General features: G+C 43.3%; 1 protein-coding gene across 3 annotated transcripts in view; it reads left to right on the forward strand.

The window, feature by feature from the left end:
- The window catches only part of itfg1 (integrin alpha FG-GAP repeat containing 1), a 119,731-nt gene that overhangs the window by 3,741 nt on the left and 95,171 nt on the right, over positions 1-20,819 (forward strand). For all 3 annotated transcript variants that reach the window (XR_002470956.2, XR_005039670.1, XM_036963415.1), the window contains exons 7-8: positions 15,276-15,334; positions 18,902-18,983. Coding sequence is in view for 1 of the 3 variants with exons in the window: in XM_036963415.1 (XP_036819310.1) it covers positions 15,276-15,334; positions 18,902-18,983 (141 nt within the window). In the remaining 2 variants the exon portion in view is untranslated. The remainder of the gene's footprint in view (positions 1-15,275; positions 15,335-18,901; positions 18,984-20,819) is intronic.

Here is a 20,819-nt window from a genome sequence, read left to right on the forward strand (position 1 = left end):
CGGCTACCACTAACCACAAGATGAACCTGAGGCGACTTATGATTGTTAGAAGAAATGACAAAGTCTCTCTCACTTGATTAGAATATTCCACGACAAAACCAGAAATGATTCTGTATACATAAAAAAAAAAAAAAAAAAAAAACAACGATGCTTCTAACATGCAAAATGTGACACAGTGATTCAAAACAGGCCAAACATCTAAATATGCCTTTTAAAATCATCCAGTTCTGCAATGAGTCAATCCCTTTATGAAGTCCCACTCCAGTAACCTTGATGAGGCAAATCTATTTCCCTTACATTACACCAACAATCAACTTCTCTCGAACCGAAAAAATGATTCCTAATTGGATACTGCGGGGAGTGTTGCAAAGCCACGTTGCCTAGCGACAAGCCATATGATAGTATCGGTTCGGTGTCTTTGTGCATAATGACATTTATAATTATTTGGCAATTACCACCTTTTTCTAATGAGTTCTCGCATTCCGATTCCCCGGCATAGCAAAACCATTATCGAGATCTGAAACTGATACCGACTCCAGGGAACCTCCACACTGTAGTAAGATATAACAGAGCAAAATACAATTACATGTAAAAATCCCTCAAGGTTGTTATGTGATGCTAGAAGCTTATTAGAGCTCGTTGTCACGTTAAGCATCTTTTGCTCGTCTTATTGTGTCAGTGCTGACTCGGTGATCTTTGTAGCAGTAGAACCACTCAAGTGTGTCAGAATTAGCCATTTAGGAGCATTTTTACAGGGATACTTAACCATCTGTAGTAATCACAAGCTGCTCATCTTAATAAACGACCAGAACATAGATCAGATAGGGGATGAGGAGGAGTGAACAGAAAACACCAGAAGTGGAAGAGAGAGGTGAGACATGATACAGACTGGTCATGTGATATACTGTAGAGGGGGACAGCGGCTGCTCGGCAGTCCAATTTACAGCTTAAATGAGGCCTTGACATTGAACAGGAAGCAATTTCAGATCTCTTAAAAGGAGTCGTGGGTAGAGGGTCACTGGATGCACCTCGGCCGTGTATGTTTACAGCTTTAAACACAACTAAAATTGGAGTCGCAACACGGGGTTGACTCTCCTCTGATCATCCCCGAATAGGGCGCATGATAATACAATACCTCTCTGTGATGCTGCTGACCAGGCCACAAAGATAGCAAGTGGTGGTCCAAACCATGAGGTCAAATCAAATCAAATGTATTTATATAGCCCTTCGTACATCAGCTGATATCTCAAAGTGCTGTACAGAAACCCAGCCTAAAAACCCCAAACAGCAAGCAATGCAGGTGTAGAAGCACGGTGGCTAGGAAAAACTCCCTAGAAAGGCCAAAACCTAAGAAGAAACCTAGAGAGGAACCAGGCTATGTGGGGTGGCCAGTCCTCTTCTGGCTGTGCCAGGTGGAGATTATAACAGAACATGGCCAAGATGTTAACATTTTCATAAATGACCAGCATGGTCAAATAATAATAATCACAGGCAGAACAGTTGAAACTGGAGCAGCAGCATGGCCAGGTGGACTGGACAGCAAGGAGTCATCATGTCAGGTAGTCCTGAGGCATGGTCCTAGGGCTCAGGTCCTCCGAGAGAGAGAAAGAAAGAGAGAATTAGAGAGAGCAAATTCACACAGGACACCGGATAGGACAGGAGAAGTACTCCAGATATAACAAACTGACCCTAGCCCACCGACACAAACTACTGCAGCATAAATACTGGAGGCTGAGATAGGAGTGGTCAGGAGACACTGTGGCCCCATCCGATGACACCCCCGGACAGGGCCAAACAGGAAGGATATAACCCCACCCACTTTGCCAAAGCACAGACCCCACACCACTAGAGGAATATCTTCAAGCACCAACTTACCATCCTGAGACAAGGCCAAGTATAGCCCACAAAGAGGACTGCACACAGGTCTTTCCATCATTGTATGATTTTGTGTGTGCAAATGAACTCAAGCTTACAAACAATGTCAAATGTGATATAGCGAAGCACCTGAGTGAGTTGGGTGCGCAATTACGCAGGCACTTTCCCGAAACAGATGACACAAACAACTGGATTCGTTATCCCTTTCATGCCCTGCCTCCAGTCCACTTACCGATATCTGAACAAGAGAGCCTCATCAAAATTGCAATTCTGTGAATATTGAATTTAATCAGAAGCCACTGCCAGATTTCTGGATAGGCCTGCGCCCTGGAAAATTGAGCTGTTAAGACACTGATGCCTTTTGCAACCACATACCTATGAGAGAGTGGATTCTCTGCCCTCACTACCATGAAAACTAAATACAGGCACAGACTGTGTGGGAAATTATTTAAGACTGAGACTCTCTCCAACCCAACATTGCAGAGTTATGTGCATCCTTTCAAGCACACCCTTCTCATTAACCTGTGGTGATTTATTCAGAATTTTCGATGAACAAATATGGTCTTATATGTATGATGGTTAAATAATGAGCAAAATTATTTATTATTATTTGTGCCCTGGTCCTATAAGAGCTCTTTGTCAATTCCCACATGCCTGGTTGTGACAAACTCACACTCATTTTTATGTTGAATAAATTAACGGTAGTGTGTGTGTGTGTGTGTGGCAGGCTTACAATGATGGCAAAAAAAATTCAGTGGGCTTTGACCCTGGTGCTAGAGGGGGTACACAGCTGGAGGTTGAATGTTTGAAGGGGTACAGGACTATACAAAGTTTGGGAGCCACTGCTATGGGGTATTGGAAAACATGGGAACAACTTTGCACACTCTCTTGACCTCTAGTGCAGGCGACACAGTCATATCCCAGTCCCTCTCTCCCCATGCTTAGAGAGGCAGGCAGGTGAGGTGCAGTTGAAAGACACCGCTCTGATTCACCTAATTCTCTAATTCATTTCCTCCTGAAAAGCAGCATCCTCACTCCCACACTAAGCTCTTCACAGCTAAAACGCGGCTGCACCAGACACCCACTGCAGAAGACCATATAATTGTACATTTCTGTGCTGTTTTTAATCTGCAGCCATTTTCTCTACAGCGTTTCCACGGCGACAGGGCAGCCTCCTGGTTTGGGCGCGGCACTCTTGCCAGGCTCCTGCCAGCGTGACGTGTGCCCCGGGGCTCAGGTCTCTGCTTCTCTGTAGACCTAGGCAACAAACAACAACAAAAACTAGGACAGATGCTCTTGTCGACAGTCTCAAGATGAATATGAGAAACAGGCAGCGAGCAGTCATTCAAACGGACTGACTGGCTGAACCTGTCAGTTGTAACATTCCTGCTTGCATTTGACGAAGGTGGTCAACACCCACAGTGCCAATCCTTTACCCAGCACAGAAAGAAATCATAATCCAAACTGTAACATAGCCTGTCTGTGATGTAGCAAAGAAGTCTAACCTTTAAGATACTCTCTCCAGGTGGGCTGGCGTGTCCAAAGGAGTATGGCTTTCTAATCCCTGAGCAGCTTAAATATGAATGATTATGTGCTGGTTAAATTGTCCCAGCTCAGTACCCCAAAAAGATACCTGCCATAGGTCAGACACGGCAACTTTCTCTGTGATCGTCTTAACAATGAACCGTACATTCTAGTGTTCTACACTTGCAGTGTTCGGTACTCATTTGAATAAGTACAGAGTCGAAACGAGCACAGTGTGCTCGTGAGGGACCAGGCTTTGAGGTGCAATGTTTACGCTGAGTCTCTTCCCGGAAAGCTGTCAGAGTATCAGACGTACAATACATTTGTTTACATCAGTTTGTGTAGATAAATGAATGCATGAATAAATAAAGCATCTAATTTCTCACTGATGTACTGTATACAGTGTATCTGTGGCCTCTGGTTGTGCAGCTGTTTCCAATGCAATCCTCTTACGTGTAGTACTCTCCCCCTCCAGGCTTATAGTGGTGTATATTACCATAATACCAAACAGGGTTCATCCATATAGACCAAACACACAGCAGTATCTGCCTGAAGCTTAATTGTTTGAATAAATAGTTTTTATTGAAAGATCTACCGTATGCACTCACTCAACATGGAAAGATGTAACTGCTCTCTCTGTAAGTAAAATCTTTGTCAAACCCACACAGTAGTTCTGATTTTTAAGAACCTTGAGGGGCGTCTGGAGCAAAGCCATGTTCACTACAGGAATCAAATAGGTTTGCAAGTACACACACACACACACTCTCCGACATGGGCACAATAACATTGCTCACATAGGCCTAACTATGTACGTAGGCTATACTCCACTGCAAGGGTGGGCTTCCTAAGCTTGTTACAGGACTTCAGTGAGCAGTTAAACTCCTGTTTTTGCTCCCCAGAATCAAGTGGCAGAGAAATGGAATCCAGTGTATGAGGAGTTGGTGTAATCCCCCATAATGCACCTACGTTGTTCCCTTTAATGGTTTTATGAGATTATTTCTCCTCAGAATAGCATCTTTCCATTTTCTGGTGCCGTTGTGTCATGTTTGTGAATGAGGTGCTTTGGGTTGAAGGCACACTGTGTATATGGACAGGAATTGGCTTATGGAGGATTTATTTATGGGATTTCACTTTTTTCCTGCCCTGAATTTCACGCTCTTCTCCATGCTCTTTTTTTTGCTTCATGTCGGTCTTTTGGGTTTGTCCCTAACTCGTTTCATTTCAGTTACACAAACGAGGTGAAGGGGGAAAACATTGATACAATATGGTATTTTATTTTAGAGATTATTGCATGAAGAGTGTCGGCTCAGTCCAGCTCTCGTGCATTTTTCTCCGGCCTGTCTAGTTGTTGTTTTTTTTTCATTCCTTGAAAGCTACGTACAATATCGTACAAATACCAACAATATGTTGAGGTTTTTGTATCTCAATGCTGTCATTGCATCTTTTAATGTCATGCCTAAATCCTCCTTTGGGCTTTGGCAAGTTTTAAATTGGTAGTTTCACGGTCTGATCACCTCCTCCCTGCAGAAGACAGAGCCACATTTCATTCAAGCTGGCCAGACAGTCTGTATCTCTCCCTTCCCATCTTCTTTAATAGGACAATGGGCTGAGTGTTGGGTTTACTGTCCTTGAGAGAGAATATATACTGTAGCCGTGTAGTGTGGCGAGTAAACCTCTAACCACTGAGTGTCCATGTCCTGTCTGTCCTTGCTCAAGCAGTAGTCATTGGAGCATAAATGTCTGGCATTTTCAGCAGCACAGAAATGATTCTTTTGAATGATTCAAGTAAATGTCAATTTTTCATTTATTTAGATTTTCCTGGCTGCATATTTTCATCAGAATGGCTATTTGGCTATCATCGATTCGGCATGGCTAACGTTTCAACCATTGCCTACCTGATGTACAGCAGGTCTGAAATTCAATTATTATAATTTTTTTAAATAAAAAATGTTTACCGGCACCTGAGAAAATAACAGATTTGAGCACTCCACTGTGAGGTGAAGGTCTCTTTCTAGTCTCATAGAGATGTACCCTGGATCCTCATGTCACACAGGGATTGACTCTGGGATATTGGCCTAGTTGTTTTTACCTTGTGTTTAGCCTGTTTTTCTCCTGAATTCTATCTACGCCAGTACTGTTCCGCAAGGATTTTGTCGGTGCAGGGATTCAGTAGCTTGAAGCTACCATCCCTGCTTATCTCTGGAAGGCTCCCTATGTCTGGTGGTTGAGGTATCCATTTCACTGATGACTGACATGACATTTCCTTTATAATGTCAAAGGCTTCTTTCTCCCGTGCAACAGCAGAAACGTGGACTGGAGTAGGGAGGTACATTTTCATTTATTTTGATTTAACTAGGCAAGTCAGCGAAGAACACATTCTTATTTACAGTGACGGCCTACCCATCATTGTATAAGAACACAATGCATGAAAACGCAATTGACAAACCGATGAGAACGGAATGGCATATCTCAGTGCTCTGAATATTTAGCACCCGCACACAAGCACAATTATGGCTTAATTTTTCCCTCGTTATGGGCTGCCTAATTCAACCCATATTTCCCTTCTGAGTCCTCACTCGTACACAAATTGACATCCGGCCTCCAACCCCTGGGCAGATAAATGAGATCAAACTCACTTGGCCCTGCATGATCCCATCTCCTCTCCAGCCTGAGGGGTGAAGCGCTCGCCTCTCACCCCGCCCTCTCTGTTCCCCTCCGTCTGTCACTGAGCAGGGAATTGGAGTCACAGCTTGTTTGCTGAGTAACAGTCTAACAAATATGCTGCTCAGGGGCATTAAAGCCTATGGAGAGAGGAGAGGGTTGCTTTTAGGCTCCCCATCTCAGCTAATGGGAGCGGGCGCAGCAGTGATAACTGCAGACAGGTGGGGCTTGGGAGGTGTCTGGATTCATGGGACACTAATGCAGAGGGGGCAGAGGAATGTCTTGTTTGGTTTACAGCATTGCTGGCAGGAGGCTTTGGGCTTTAGGCATTAACCACGGGTTTAAAGCAGGCAGGGTTTAACTAGCTCTAAATGCAGTTGGCCTGTTGATGCAACTTTAACACTTGCATCATTCTGAAATGGGATGCTGTGATAATCTTGTAGATTGGTTATTACTGACTATGATGCACTTTGTTCTCATACCTTATGCACCATTCATGTAACTAACTATCTTTGTCAAGACAACCCATTAACTGTATTTTTTTCCCCGTTGGAAAACCAAAGAAAATATGTCACAACAAAGCCCTGGTTAATTTGACATCTTTTTGTTGGAAGACTGTCAGCAGTTTGATTCCTCCTCGTTAGGCCTAGCCTTGTTCTCTGTGTGAAGATGTTCTGTCTGGCATGGAGGAAACCTCTCAGGAGACTGCCTTCCTCTGACTCCAAGTACAACGCACCTCTATTTGAATAAATGAACAATGGTGGGAGAGAAAAGCCACCAAGACTGCTCATTAACTGCACTGCACCGCACCTTGCTGAACCGCCTGGCTTGTGTGAGAGTGGATGTCAACGCCAGCCAGCTGTAGCACATGCTAGAGACAGTAGGGATGGCTGAGCATCCCACATACAGTGTGAGCATTGTGAGAAACTTGAGGTTGAGCTGTGGATGCACTATAATTATCTTCAAATGTGCTCACCCCCATTTGTCATCAGCTGCTGCTGTTTGTTTTCCCTTCATTTTCTCCAAACAGAATCTCTCTCCAATTAACAGTCCTTAGTGTCTGACCCAGAGAAGTATATCGAGCTTTAATCATCATTGTCAGTAGGAGAATGGAAGGAGGAGATTTAATGTTTCATTTAGTTAGTCCCAAACTCATAATTTGGCCTGATGGCATGACTCTGCTGCTCCTCCCTGTTGACTCTATGATAACCTAGTAGGAGTGATTTCTAGCCTTTAGTGCTGGGCGATTCGTGTTTTTTGAGGTATGTTTGGTTTCCGATCGGTTATTGAAAAAATAATCACAGCTTTCAATTTCGGTTTAGATTTTGTATTTTTTGACACCAAATGCACTATGCATTGTGGGTTGAATGCTATGACAACACTAAATGAAACCGTTAATAAAAGTCCCGTGATGTTAGTGACTGCCCATTACTACTTATCACTTATTAACTATCATTAATTCACTTTACTTGAATAAAATATTTTATTTGATGACTTTATTTAATTCCAAGTCATCTCATCTCTATAGAGCTGCTCCCTATGCTGTCTGACAAATTCAAAAATGTTGTAGTTCTTCAAAGTAAGTAAGGCCATACTTTATGACTGCTGAATTGCAACTATCAATCATTTAGAACATATGTCATATGTTAACATAACTCATTCCAAGGAGGGCTTTGTGTCTGCGGGTTTTCGCTCAAACCTTGTACTTGATTGATGAATTTAAGGTCAATAATTAGTAAGGAACTCCCTTCATCTGGTTGTCTAGGTCTTAAAAAAACAAAACACCGCAGACATTCGGCTCTCCATGGAATGAGTTTGACACCCCTGACTTAGATAATGTATTTTCAGCCTCGCGAAGCAACTGCTTTCTATCCCTCTCGATCGCATGTCTCTCTTCTTTGTCTCCATGTCTGCTCCACACAGACCGGACAAGTTTTAAGCGGTCACGCAATTGATTTATGGTCATTGTACCACGTTTTCTGCGCTAAACTATGTCGAATATGGGCCTGTTGGCAACTCAACTCCCTACTACGTGCCACAGTTCAGTCTTGATCTGATTTATCTCTACAGAAACTGCACATCGAGCTCACATAATAGAAATATACATTTTAAAATGGAATTCAAATAATTGAACTGACCTAAGTCAATGTTTTGTTAAAACTGAGAGAAAAAATAACCCACATTTCGATTAATCGCTCAGCACTACTAGTCTTTAACTTTGAACAACTTTTTTCCCAACTCTGGATGTAACATTAATAGATTCAGAGAATTAGTTTGAGGAGAATTTTCTCTGCAATCAGACACTGCAATACCCTGAACTCTGGGGTAATTTACTATGAGGTTAATCTGGAATTCCATTGATTAGTATTTAGCAAGAAATATTCTCACACTACCTTACTCTTGCAGCTCTATCATGCCAAAGGCTGCAAACTGCAGTGGCAGACGGCCTGCGACTGACACCATAACCCAATAACAGCCACCTCGGCTCAGTGAGTCTATTTACGGGTTTGCTTCCGTCTTCCAGCTCAAGCCATTGAACTATCCTTACCTGTTATCCTCAATCCTTAGCTGAAGGTTCCCGTCTAGGATTTACCCAGCAATAATGAAATGATGTCAGGCAGAAAAGAAGTGTGAGAGAAAGGGAAATCGATGCAGGTGGTTGGGGAGTGAGAGAATACCCCGCTCTATTATACACTGTGTCAAAGCCCCGCTTCCACCTGGGTAGAGATCAGAACGGTGGCTCTGTTTGTTTACAAGGTAATGTGATGCAGGGATATTGTGGCGCTTCATCCCTGCTCCCTATAATATAATGGAATTGAGAGCTATAATACATTCTAAGTCAAACTGTCAGCGGATACATTTTTTTAACCTTTAACCTTTATTTAACTAGGCAAGTCAGTTGAAAGCAAATTATTATTTATAATGACGGCTTACCGGGGAACAGTGGGTGAACTGCCTTGTTCAGGGGCAGAACGACAGATGTTTAGCTTATCAGCTCGGAGATTCGATCCAGCAACCATTCGGTTACTGGCCCAACGCTCTAACCACTCGGCTACCTGCTGCCCCGATGCTTTAAATTGCTTTCAATCCCCCCAATCAAATCTGATTGAGAGGTTATGAATAACTCAAAGCATTCCTCTCCAATTACACACACAAGGCTAGTATTTTCTTTGAAAATAGGTCAAATTGAGGATCGATTTAGATAGAAGCTATATTCCTTCTAGATTGGATCTGGAGATTATTTTCCGCAGTCATCTGTATACCCAACATATAGAAGCCAACAACATTGATTTGCTTTGCTTTAGAATCTCCTTACTCACCTTCTCAAGACCGTCTACAGCCGACTCTTCTTCTCATGCTGTTTGCCTGCCGTAGTTGCTGAAATGTATCAGAGAAATTAACTCGTCGCTTTGTCGTCTCCTTCCTCCACTCAGAAAGATGGGCAACAGGGAAGGTCAGTATAGAGTGTTGGAGAAGAAGACTGAATTCTCCAGAGTTGCCTCCTTTTCCCTTGAGCCCCCTATTCCCTTTCTGTGGGACTCCCTGTCTCCCAAAATGTGTCCTGCTCCAAAGCAGAGCACAAGGAAGAGCATTCAAACCCATCGTATTGCCTGGTATTCCCAGCACTGAGATTATGGATGTGGGGATGGAACTCCACACAGTGCTCTCGATTAAACACTCTCATTAGGCTTAACTGAATATTGCTAACAAAACTGCGGGATAATGTTTCCACTTCTCAAACAAGAGGTCCCCTCCCTTTGCTTTTTTATGTTTGTCATTGTAATCCGTATTAGATAGATAATATGTGTGTAACACAGCAAGCCAGATGGATAAATGTGTTTTTTTTGAAAATGTGTGTTATGTAACTATGTTTGGGATCATGCTTTGCGCCTTTCTCCAAAGTCGCTTGCATAGTCATTTCATGATTAATTGTCAATTCCATGGACACTATTCAATCAAGTAATTCCCATACCATGTCATGTTTAGCTGCTGCATAGCCATGTCTATGTAGACCTGTATGTGTGAAGTCTGTCAGGGCATGAATAGAATAATATTTTCTTTAATAGCTCTCTTTGGATTTACTTTTTATGGCAGGTTTCCCCTAAAGGTGTAATCTAAAATGTGCTCGTTAATATATTAATCCTGGAGTTCTTTGAAATATGCATGCCATAATGGAGAGGTAGCATGCCAAGCAGGCCTTGAAAAACAAACAACCAACCACAGAGAAGAGGACTGAGGCTTTCACTGTGCAATTAAGGAGGCAGTAAGACTGAAAGGACACTTGATTTGAGCTGATTGAATGGGCTACATCAGGCTCCATGAAAAGGAGCGGTAAACTGATACCCACTCTCTGGATCTGTAATGGCGGGCTCAAATCGACAATGCTTATCCTGCAAGTAACAATTAGCCTACCTCATCTGTGAACATATTTATGGTCTTGTGTGTTTTCTTAGATTATTCTATTCTTACGAGGAGAATATTAACTGAAACAAACATAATCACCCCTAATCCAAGAGAGGAGGTGGGAGAAACAATCAACTGATTAAGGATGAACACTTTGCAATTAAGATGTTAGAAATCACTGTTGGGATTTGCTGCTTCGTAGGTTTTCATCCGCAGATGCACCTGATTTTTTTACTCCAATGCCACAGCTTGGAAGTCTTGGTGTAATAAAACAATATATTCTCTATTTTAAAGCTGCAATATGTAACTTATTCCAATTTTAGCAACTAGGAAATGGCGGAGCGATTTCTGCATAGGGCACCTTTTTAATAATTAAGACTTTCTTTAATTAGCTTTGTGGTTGCAATCCTGCAACTAGACTGTGACATGACATATCACTTAGAGCCCAGAGCCTTTACGCATACCTGAATTATGCATTCATTGGAGTCACGGGTTGAATATGCACAAGTCTGTTTCGAAGTCTATCCAATTGCCTGTACTGTGTATATCAACCTGCAAGTTTCTGCACCTTTTGTAATTTGTTTTGTATTTAAAGTCATGATGAATGGCTTTCCCAAATTAATTATTGTCGGGAACTCTGGCCCTAGGCAACAGCAGTGACTAGGGTCTGGGATGAATGACGGACTCTCTTGGTAACTTTGAAAAGGAAAAAAAATGTCATTCAGGGGCGGAGCCTCAGACAGACAACTCTCCCAACAAATCACGAGTCGTGCTGGAACGTTGCGATCCGATACCAAAGTTTGCCGTTATAAAGCAGTGATTTTAGTGAATGTAGTTGATGCAAACTAGCCACTTGTGAAAGCTTGTGTAAGCCGGAACATTGATACGTTGAGGGGGGCAACCTGTCTGTCTATGGAGAAGTCTAATGAATAGGTAATAGGACTATTATTCATACATGGCATGAGAAAGGTGAAGACAAGCCACATAGTTCACTCTCATTATCACTGTGTAGAGGAGGAGAGTAATTACTGCCGTCTTCACAGACTTTGAATTAACCCAAGCTTTCACAACTGTCATAACACAGTCACTTCGATTATAAATACATTGGATCATTTCACCATGACATTTTTATGTTCATCAGTACTTTTCCATGCGTAATGTAATTGATCAAATCATGTCATGATATTAGTATAATACAGGAAGTCACAATTTATAGTCCAATATTAACAAGTGGGGAAGGGGGGGGATTGGAGGGCAAGTATTTTCAATTTTGCAATATTTAGCAATAATTGTAAGAGTCTGATAGCAGCAGTTGTGATGTATGGGTGTGCTAAGATGGGGAGAATCAGAGCAGGTGGGCAGACCAGTTCAAGTGTTCAGCAGTCTGATGGCTTGTTGATACCAACAGGCTCAGAGACAGTTTCTATCAGACCTCATGTTCCGACACCATCTTCCCGACAGCTCGTGGCTGGGGGGTGTGTGTGTGGGGGGTTTTTGATCATGCCGCGGGCCTTCCCTCTGCCACTGTTTCTAGTAGATGTACTGGATGGGTGGGAGCACATCCCATTTATATTGTGTTATATTGACTACTATTGGGTTTTCCTGATATCTCTCTTGCTCAAGTAGCGGTGCCATTTGTAAAAATAAATAAATAAATAAAAATGTGTTATACACGTAGAACTGTGTAAAACCAAGTGACGGAAGAAGTTTATACAGCCGTTTTAATTTTACTGGGCAGAGGTCTTTATAGAGCCACTGAAGTATGTCGTTACTGTGAACCAGGGAGAGGAGGAGGATGACGAGGAGAGGAGGAGTGTCCCGTGGGAGGCTGTAAGTGTTTACAGGATTTCTCAGTGATGTGGAGAGCTCCCCTGCCTCGTCCATGCCCCCTCTAATCAGACAGGCAGATACCCACCGCTAGCTGGGGAGAGCTTCCTTACAGCCTGATTTAATGAACCTGTTTACTCCTCATCAGCAGACTGCAGGAGGCTACACACTCCACACGGGCCACACGTCTGAAGATCACAGAGGGAGTGCGAGAGAGAGAGAGACTCATGGAAAGGGAGAATGCAGCTAAACTCTGCGGTTCCCTCAGCAACACACTGTGAAATGTATAGTAGTGCCTGTCTCCAAAGGTCTCTATCTATCTGTATGGATAACCTCTCCACCCCACTCCCCTCTGAATCTGCTACCCACAGTGGGACTATTGATCAAAGCAGCCTCTCTGTGGATGAGATTATCGCTCCCTTCCGTGAAAAGGGCATCTGCCTGCATGATGGCCGATTTTTAAAGGCCCATGTGGTGTGTGGAGTTTTCTTTGTGTGCCTTCCATTTTGCCACACTTAGGCTTATCACGGTTCGATGTTGGATTTCCATGGGCGGTATGAAGCAGACACTGCACGAGTGGAATAGGAATGTTGACTTAAGAGAAAAGGGCAGCACTCTACTCCAAAAACCTGTTTAATATCTCTATGGAATTGGAAGACACCATCCGAATTATCATGCTGTCTTTTACAGTGCCCCGAACATAAGTGCTTTTCACTTATTATGACAAGCATATTTCTATAGGGAGAAGACGCATTTTTTTTCCTGCCACCCTGGTAATGTTAGAAGACACGTTAAGAGGTTTAATTTAGTATTCTGTCTTGCATGCGATGTCTCACAATAGATTCATTAATAACTGGAGAGATAGGGATCCCGGCTAAGTTATTCCATCCTTTTTCCTTCCTTCTTAGTGTTGTTGCTGAGTTCCCCCAGCCCTAAGCTAAACAGGGAGCCCACGTGCTCATCACGACCATTTGTTCATGTACAATTAGCTTTTCTGCAGACTGGAGGTTGCTTCTAAAAGTGTAAAGTCATTTAGAATTAAATTGAGAGAAAAAAAAACTGAATAATTTCTGCGGAGCGGAAGTGAAAAGAAAAAGCACTGAAATATGTAAACTACCTGTCAAAAGTTTGGACACACCAACTCATTCAAGGGTTTTTCTTTATTTTTACTATTTTCTACATTGTAGAATTATAGTGAAGACATAAAAACTATGAAATAACACATATGGAATCATGTAGTAAACAAAAAGTGTTAAACTTATCTAAATATATTTTAGATATATTAGATTCTTCAAAGTAGCCATCCTTTGCCTTGACAGCTTTGCACACTCTTGGCATTTTCTCAACCAGCTTCACCTGGAATGCTTTTCCAACATTCTTGAAGGTTTTCCCACATATGCTGAGCACTTGTTGACAGCTTTTCCTTCACTCTGGGGTCCAACTCATCCCAAACCATCTCAATTGGGTTGAGGTCAGGTGATTGTGGAGGCCAGGTCATCTGATGCAGCACTCCATCACTCTCCTTAATCAAATAGCCCTTACACAGCCTGGAGGTGTGTTGGGTCAAACCTAAAATCTCAAACTTGGACTCATCAAACCAAAGGACAGATTTCCACCGGTCTAATGTCCATTGCTTGTGTTTCTTGTCCCAAGCAAGTCTCTTCTTATTGGTTTCCTTTAGTAGTGGTTTCTTTGCAGCAATTCGACCATGAAGGCCTAATTCACACAGTCTCCTCTGAACAGCTAATGTTGAGATGTATCTGTTACTTGAACTCTATGAAGCATTTATTTGGGCTGCAATTTGAGGCTGGTAACTCTAATAAACGTATTCTCTGCAGCAGAGGTAACCCTGGGTCTTATGAGAACTAGTTTCATCGTAGAGCTAGATGATTTTTGCGACTGCACTTGAAGAAACGTTCAAAGTTCTTAATGTTACTCATTGACTGACCTTCATGTCTTAAAGTAATGATTGACTGTCGTTTCTCTACGCATATTTGAGCTGTTCTTGCCATAATATGGACTTGTTCTTGGTCTTTTACCAAATAGGGCTATCTTCTGTATACCACCCCTACCGTGTAACAACACAACCGATTGGCTCAAACGCATTAAGAAGGAAAGAAATTCTACAAATGTACTATTAACGAGGCACACCTGTTAATTGAAATGCATTCCAGGTGACTACTTCATGAATCTGGTTGAGGGCATACCAAATGTACAAAGCTGTAATCAAATCTATATTTATATTTGCTTCACACTTCAGTATGTGTTATTTCATAGTTTTGATATCTTCACTAGTATTCTACAATGTAAAAAAATACAGAAAAACCCTTGAATGAGTAGGTGTGTCCAAACTTTTTGACTGATACTGAAAAGAAAAGTGTTCATCTGTTTTTACTATTCGCCATCTTTTCTCTCTCTCTGGACATAGGGCCTACCAGTGTCACACTGTGAACTGACGTGTGATTGGACAGTACAATGCAGGAGATGTGATGAATATGATGAACAAACCTACTAATTCAGTGGCCTTGTGGTTAGTTTGTGTCCACCCTGAGATTGGAAGTTTGGGAGTTAGATCCCCAGCTGAGTCATACCACATACTGTAAAAATGGCACCCGATCCATCTCTGCTTGGCACTCAGCATTAATGCGATATATTTGAGGTATGGCCCTGCGATAGACTAGCATCCTGTCCAGGGGGTGTACTTGCACATCAAGCTGACTCACTCTACAGAAACAGGAGATAGGCTCCTGCTTCCATCAGCCGTTCCGGCTCCACAAGCAAAATCAACCTAACTTTTTTTTTTACTGCATAGTCAAGGGTTGCTATAGCTTCTGTTTCTATACTGTTGGCTTCTGTTCTCTATTTTACACCTCTGCGAAAGTCACTGTAGGCCTCAGACGGTTCCATTTGTCTCTGGTTTTCTTTGGTTCTACCATAGGAATGGCTCCCAGTGAATAATAACATACTTTCTCTCATATTTTCAGATTTGTTCCTCACAACCCAAGTTGGCAATGGTCTGGGCTTCGAGACGTGGATTAATAAGGTACGACACAATCACATTTCTCTTTTATGTTGACTCGGTGTACAATGACAATCTACAGTCAGTGAAAACATGGGTAGAGTTTAGTTGGGGCAGCAGGAAGCCTAGTGGTTAAGAGCATTGGGCCAGTAACCAAAAGGTCGCTGGTTCGAATCCCGAAGCAGACGAGGTGAAAAATCTGCCGACGTGCCCTTGAGCAAGGCACATAATCCAAATTGCTGCTGTAAATTGCTTGGATATTGCTTGGATATGAGCGTCTGCTAAATGACAAACATGTAAATGTAGTTGTTTCTCTCACAGCAGTCATTTCAGAGAGACATTATTTTTGGTAGATTTTATTCAGCGCTTCCACTGATGTGGTAGTTTGCATTCTGCAAGTGCATTGGTACAGTCAGTTCAGGTTTTTTAGGGTATTTAAAATTCAGGATGCAGAGGCTCACGAAGCACAGGCAGGGCACCCGCCTTTTGTGAAGAAGAAGAAGAAGAAGAAGAAGAGAGGAGGAGGGAAGGGTTGAGGTTGCAGGGATATGGAAAATGTGACTGAGGGAGGGATAGGAAGGAGGGCAAAATGGATGAAAACGGTGGAATAGGGGAGGAAGAGTTTCTTTGGTGCAGTATTGTAGATGGACCCTGTTCACCTCCTGCTGAGTTTGACCTCTCCAGTGCTGCAACTGGTCTGTCTTTGAGCTGGAGGGAACCTTTCTGACAGTGCTTTAATAATCTATTTTTATGGAGGTAATCTCCCCTTTGTTCCCCGGGCCGTGCTGCTTTACCTCAGCCTGTAGGGACACTGCACAGTGCATCAGCCAAAGACAGACAGTCCAGCAGGGGATAATTGGGTTGGGTGATTAAAAGCAGAGGTGTGTTCACCAAATCCTTCATCCAGCCGGTTTACCCGTTCCTGTTGGTGTTCTTTTTGTTTCTAGAACGTATTTTGGGAGGACGAGGGGTTTGGTTTTGGGGTTGATGGTGGAATGCACCAGTGATTGGTGGCAACAGAGTTATTGAAGTGTGTCCATGATTTAATTCACAGACGCAACACACGCGCGCACACACACACACACACACACCCTGTGACAGACACACACCAGAGACTCATTTCCTGGTTTCCTCTGTGTAAGACCCCAGTGATTCCTGGCTGCTGCCTTTACTGGGCTGTCTTTCGTTTAACAGCTGCAGGTAACAGGCCAGTGCTTTCACCCATTTCAACACTTCATTTTAATGACTTTCTTTCCGAAGACTCCCCGGGCATCCTTCTGCTCTTCTCTCTGATTACGCAAGAACAGCCTTTTGTTTGTGGAGAATGGAAAGGCAGAGGGGATGCTTTTCATTGGCTAATACCAAGCCATGGGCAACCCCTTTACTTTAATACCTGATATGATCTGTCAATTCACCAGCTGAAGGAGCCGTTCCTGCTAAACAATCATGCAGGGAATGCATTAGCTGTTTGATAGGTTTTCTCAGTAGTCGCAGTAAAGTGGATTCGAAAAGCACGTCGTTGCATGAGAGACGCCAAATGCACGGTGTGTAAACGTGAACCTGCTGCCGTAGTCTGCGGATCTTCACACTTCAATCAGCGCTCCTCACTCAATCAGAAAGGCGACACGACAGATTTAATCAGGAACGGCTTCCGTGCCTCAAATGCTCAATCAGTAGGCCACCACCAGTCAATCACAAAGACTTAGATCTCCCCTACTATACTCTAGAGATGGTTAACACCGACTGCATCATACGTTTTTTTTTTTTTTTGGGGGGGGGGGGGGGGGGGGTTGTTGGTATTTTACTCCCTTTTTCTCCCCAATTACGATCTTGTCTCATCGCTGCAACTCCCCAACGGGCTCGGGAAGTGAAGGTCGAGTCACCCTTCCTCCGAAACATGACCTGCCAAACCCAGAAGCCTACCGCACCAATGTGTCGGAGGAAACACCGTTCAACTGACAACTGAGGTCAGCCTGCAGATGCCCGGCCCGCCACAAGGAGTCGCTAGAGCGTGATGAGCCAAGTAAAGCCCCTCCGGCCAAACCCTCCCCTAACCTGGACGATGCCAGGCCATTTGTGTCCCTATGGGACTCCCGATCACGGCCGGTTGCGACACAGCCCGGCAACAAACCCAGGTCTGTAGTGACGCCTCTAGCACTGCGATGCAGTGCCTTAGACCACTGCGCCACTCGGGGTACCCCCACAACTCAATCTTCTTGTTTTTAAAGCACGCCCGCAATCCACGAGTTAGTCACACACACACACACACACATACGCACATGGACACACTCAATCAAAACGCACTCATTCGGAGCATCTCCGTGTGTTACGAACCGATTTAACCATCCAGGTGTCTGTTCTCCAAACACACCATCATCGGTGCTCCATGAGTCAACCCCAGACTCAATCAGATGATCACCGTGTAACATAACACAGACCCAAATCAGCAGAGCCACACTGTGGAGCGGTGCGTCCTGCCATGCCGTGGCTGCTCGGTAGGTAGGTAGGTACTGAGAGAGAGAGATGCGTGATGGATGGGCAGGCGGGAGACACTCACATGCTCGCTCAGTCTGAAAAGCTGCCTACTTTTTGTCTGAATGCCAGGTAATAAATAAGCACAAGCAGAAAGGAAGAATCGTGAAAAAAAAATTGATGTTTTTTTGTTTTTACCCTCTTCTCTCTGAAAATATTCCCAGATGCCATAAATCAGTAATGGGTTGCTCGGTAGGACTCCTCTTTCCTACCGGGCCGGGTTCTCATCTGCTGCTCCAAAAGGGAGAAGGAGATAAGGAGAGCGGAAGAGTTTTACAGCCCCCCCCCCCCCCCAATATCTCCCCCTTTTCTGTTTTTGTACCAAATACACGATTCATTATGCCACATCGTGTAGAGTCACGGAGCAGGGAGGGAAGTCCTGCTGCGTTCACGTTATGGTATCAAAACTAAAGCAACTCCTGTTTGAGAAAAAGTATTTGACGTTATCTTTTCGGGACCTCACATTCTAAGGGGCCATATGTTTGGTTTGCAAGAAGCCGGCAGAACCTACGACTGTGCCGTGTGTATCCCAGCCTGCTAGTGTGTGTCTATATATGTAGCTCGCTGCATGCTTTTTTGGGTGCAGCGTGTTCCCTCTGGCTGGAGTGTAAAGGCCAGAGGGTCTTCGACATGGTAACAGGAGTGTTCCTGCTCTCCCTTGTGTCAGGGTCCGCTGAGAGCTCTGTGTTAATGAATGCCACTACGTGGGTCACTGGACACCAGTCCCCCAAGAGCCCAGAGTCTAGAGAGGACACACACACGCTGATACTCCTGCCATATTCATATACAGTAAAGAGAAACCTTTTGTATAGAGAGACTATTCCAGCTTGAATCTCAAAGCACAGCTATGTTATTTGCTTTGCTACTGTTCCACTGTCACCCCTGTGTCGACTCAAGTCCCATCACCCACTCTGCCTGCTCACACAATTAAAGCAGCCTCTTACTAATGGATGGTCAAAGTACCATGTCATTTGTCCTTTCACTCTGTCCATCATTCAGTTTTTAAATGTACAGTAGCCAACTATCTACGTTTTAATTTGAACGTTCCTTTTTTTTCAGGATGGGAATTTCACCAAAACCCAGCCCGGAAGTATACCAGAAAATGTCAAGAAAGTTGGCCAGTCTTCTTTTGTCGACTTTAGTGAGTTCTCTTTCCGTGTTTTCTCATTCGGTCTTTTAAACTCCCAGTTCCATCGTTGCTCTTTCGCAGTATCAGGAATTGTTGGTGTCTGTCTTCAAAGGCCCCTAAACGTAACTGTCTGTGCTCTTTCGGGATGACATTTTCAAACAGCTCTGATCTAATAGGATTTCCCAGACAGAGAGAGCACAGGGTTTCCCAACATCCTATCTTGTTAGAATGTCTCAGCTTTACTCATTGTTCAGAAGTTTGTTGGCTTTGGCGTTGAAGTAAAAATTCAGTCCCAGTAGATGAGTTGTAATCTTAAAGTTGAAGTAGGTCCACAATCAGATTGGATTTCTAGATGGGCCACAGGGTTCTAATCATTTCCATATCATGAAGCATCCTATCCACTCTAAGTAAACTATTTGTTACATTTTGACTGGATGAAACACACAAACAAACAAATACATACAGTGCCTTGCGAAAGTATTCGGCCCCCTTGAACTTTGCGACCTTTTGCCACATTTCAGGCTTCAAACATAAAGATATAAAACTGTATTTTTTTGTGAAGAATCAACAACAAGTGGGACACAATCATGTAGTGGAACGACATTTATTGGATATTTCAAACTTTTAACAAATACAAAACTGAAAAATTGGGCGTGCAAAATTATTCATCCCCCTTAAGTTAATACTTTGTAGCGCCACCTTTTGCTGTGATAACAGCTGTAAGTCGCTTGGGGTATGTCTCTATCAGTTTTGCACATCGAGAGACTGACATTTTTTCCCATTCCTCCTTGCAAAACAGCTCGAGCTCAGTGAGGTTGGATAGAGAGCATTTGTGAACAGCAGTTTTCAGTTCTTTCCACAGATTCTCGATTGGATTCAGGTCTGGACTTTGACTTGGCCATTCTAACACCTGGATATGTTCTATTTTTGAACCATTCCATTGTAGATTTTGCTTTATGTTTTGGATCATTGTCTTGTTGGAAGACAAATCTCCGTCCCAGTCTCAGGTCTTTTGCAGACTCCATCAGGTTTTCTTCCAGAATGGTCCTGTATTTGGCTCCATCCATCTTCCCATCAATTTTAACCATCTTCCCTGTCCCAGCTGAAGAAAAGCAGGCCCAAACCATGATGCTGCCACCACCATGTTTGACAGTGGGGATGGTGTGTTCAGGGTGATGGGCTGTGTTGCTTTTACGCCAAACATAACGTTTTGCATTGTTGCCAAAAAGTTCAATTTTGGTTTCATCTGACCAGAGCACCTTCTTCCACATGTTTGGTGTGTCTCCCAGGTGGCTTGTGGCAAACTTTAAACAACACTTTTTATGGATATCTTTAAGAAATGGCTTTCTTCTTGCCACTCTTCCATAAAGGCCAGATTTGTGTAATATACGACTGCCTCTTGGCTGCATCTCTGATCAGTCTTCTCCTTGTATGAGCTGAAAGTTTAGAGGGACGGCCAGGTCTTGGTAGATTTGCAGTGGTCTGATACTCCTTCCATTTCAATATTATCGCTTGCACAGTGCTCCTTGGGAAATCTTTTTGTATCCAAATCCGGCTTTAAACTTCTTCACAACAGTATCTCGGACCTGCCTGGTGTGTTCCTTGTTCTTCATGATGCTCTCTGCGCTTTTAACGGACCTCTGAGACTGTCACAGTGCAGGTGCATTTATACGGAGACTTGATTACACACAGGTGGATTGTATTTATCATCATTAGTCATTTAGGTCAACATTGGATCATTCAGAGATCCTCACTGAACTTCTGGAGAGAGTTTGCTGCACTGAAAGTAAAGGGGCTGAATAATTTTGCACGCCCAATTTTTCAGTTTTTGTTTTGTTAAAAAAGTAT

The sequence above is a fragment of the Oncorhynchus mykiss genome, chromosome 26, assembly GCF_013265735.2.
Source record: "Oncorhynchus mykiss isolate Arlee chromosome 26, USDA_OmykA_1.1, whole genome shotgun sequence".
In the NCBI taxonomy this organism is placed as follows: Eukaryota; Metazoa; Chordata; class Actinopteri; order Salmoniformes; family Salmonidae; genus Oncorhynchus; species Oncorhynchus mykiss.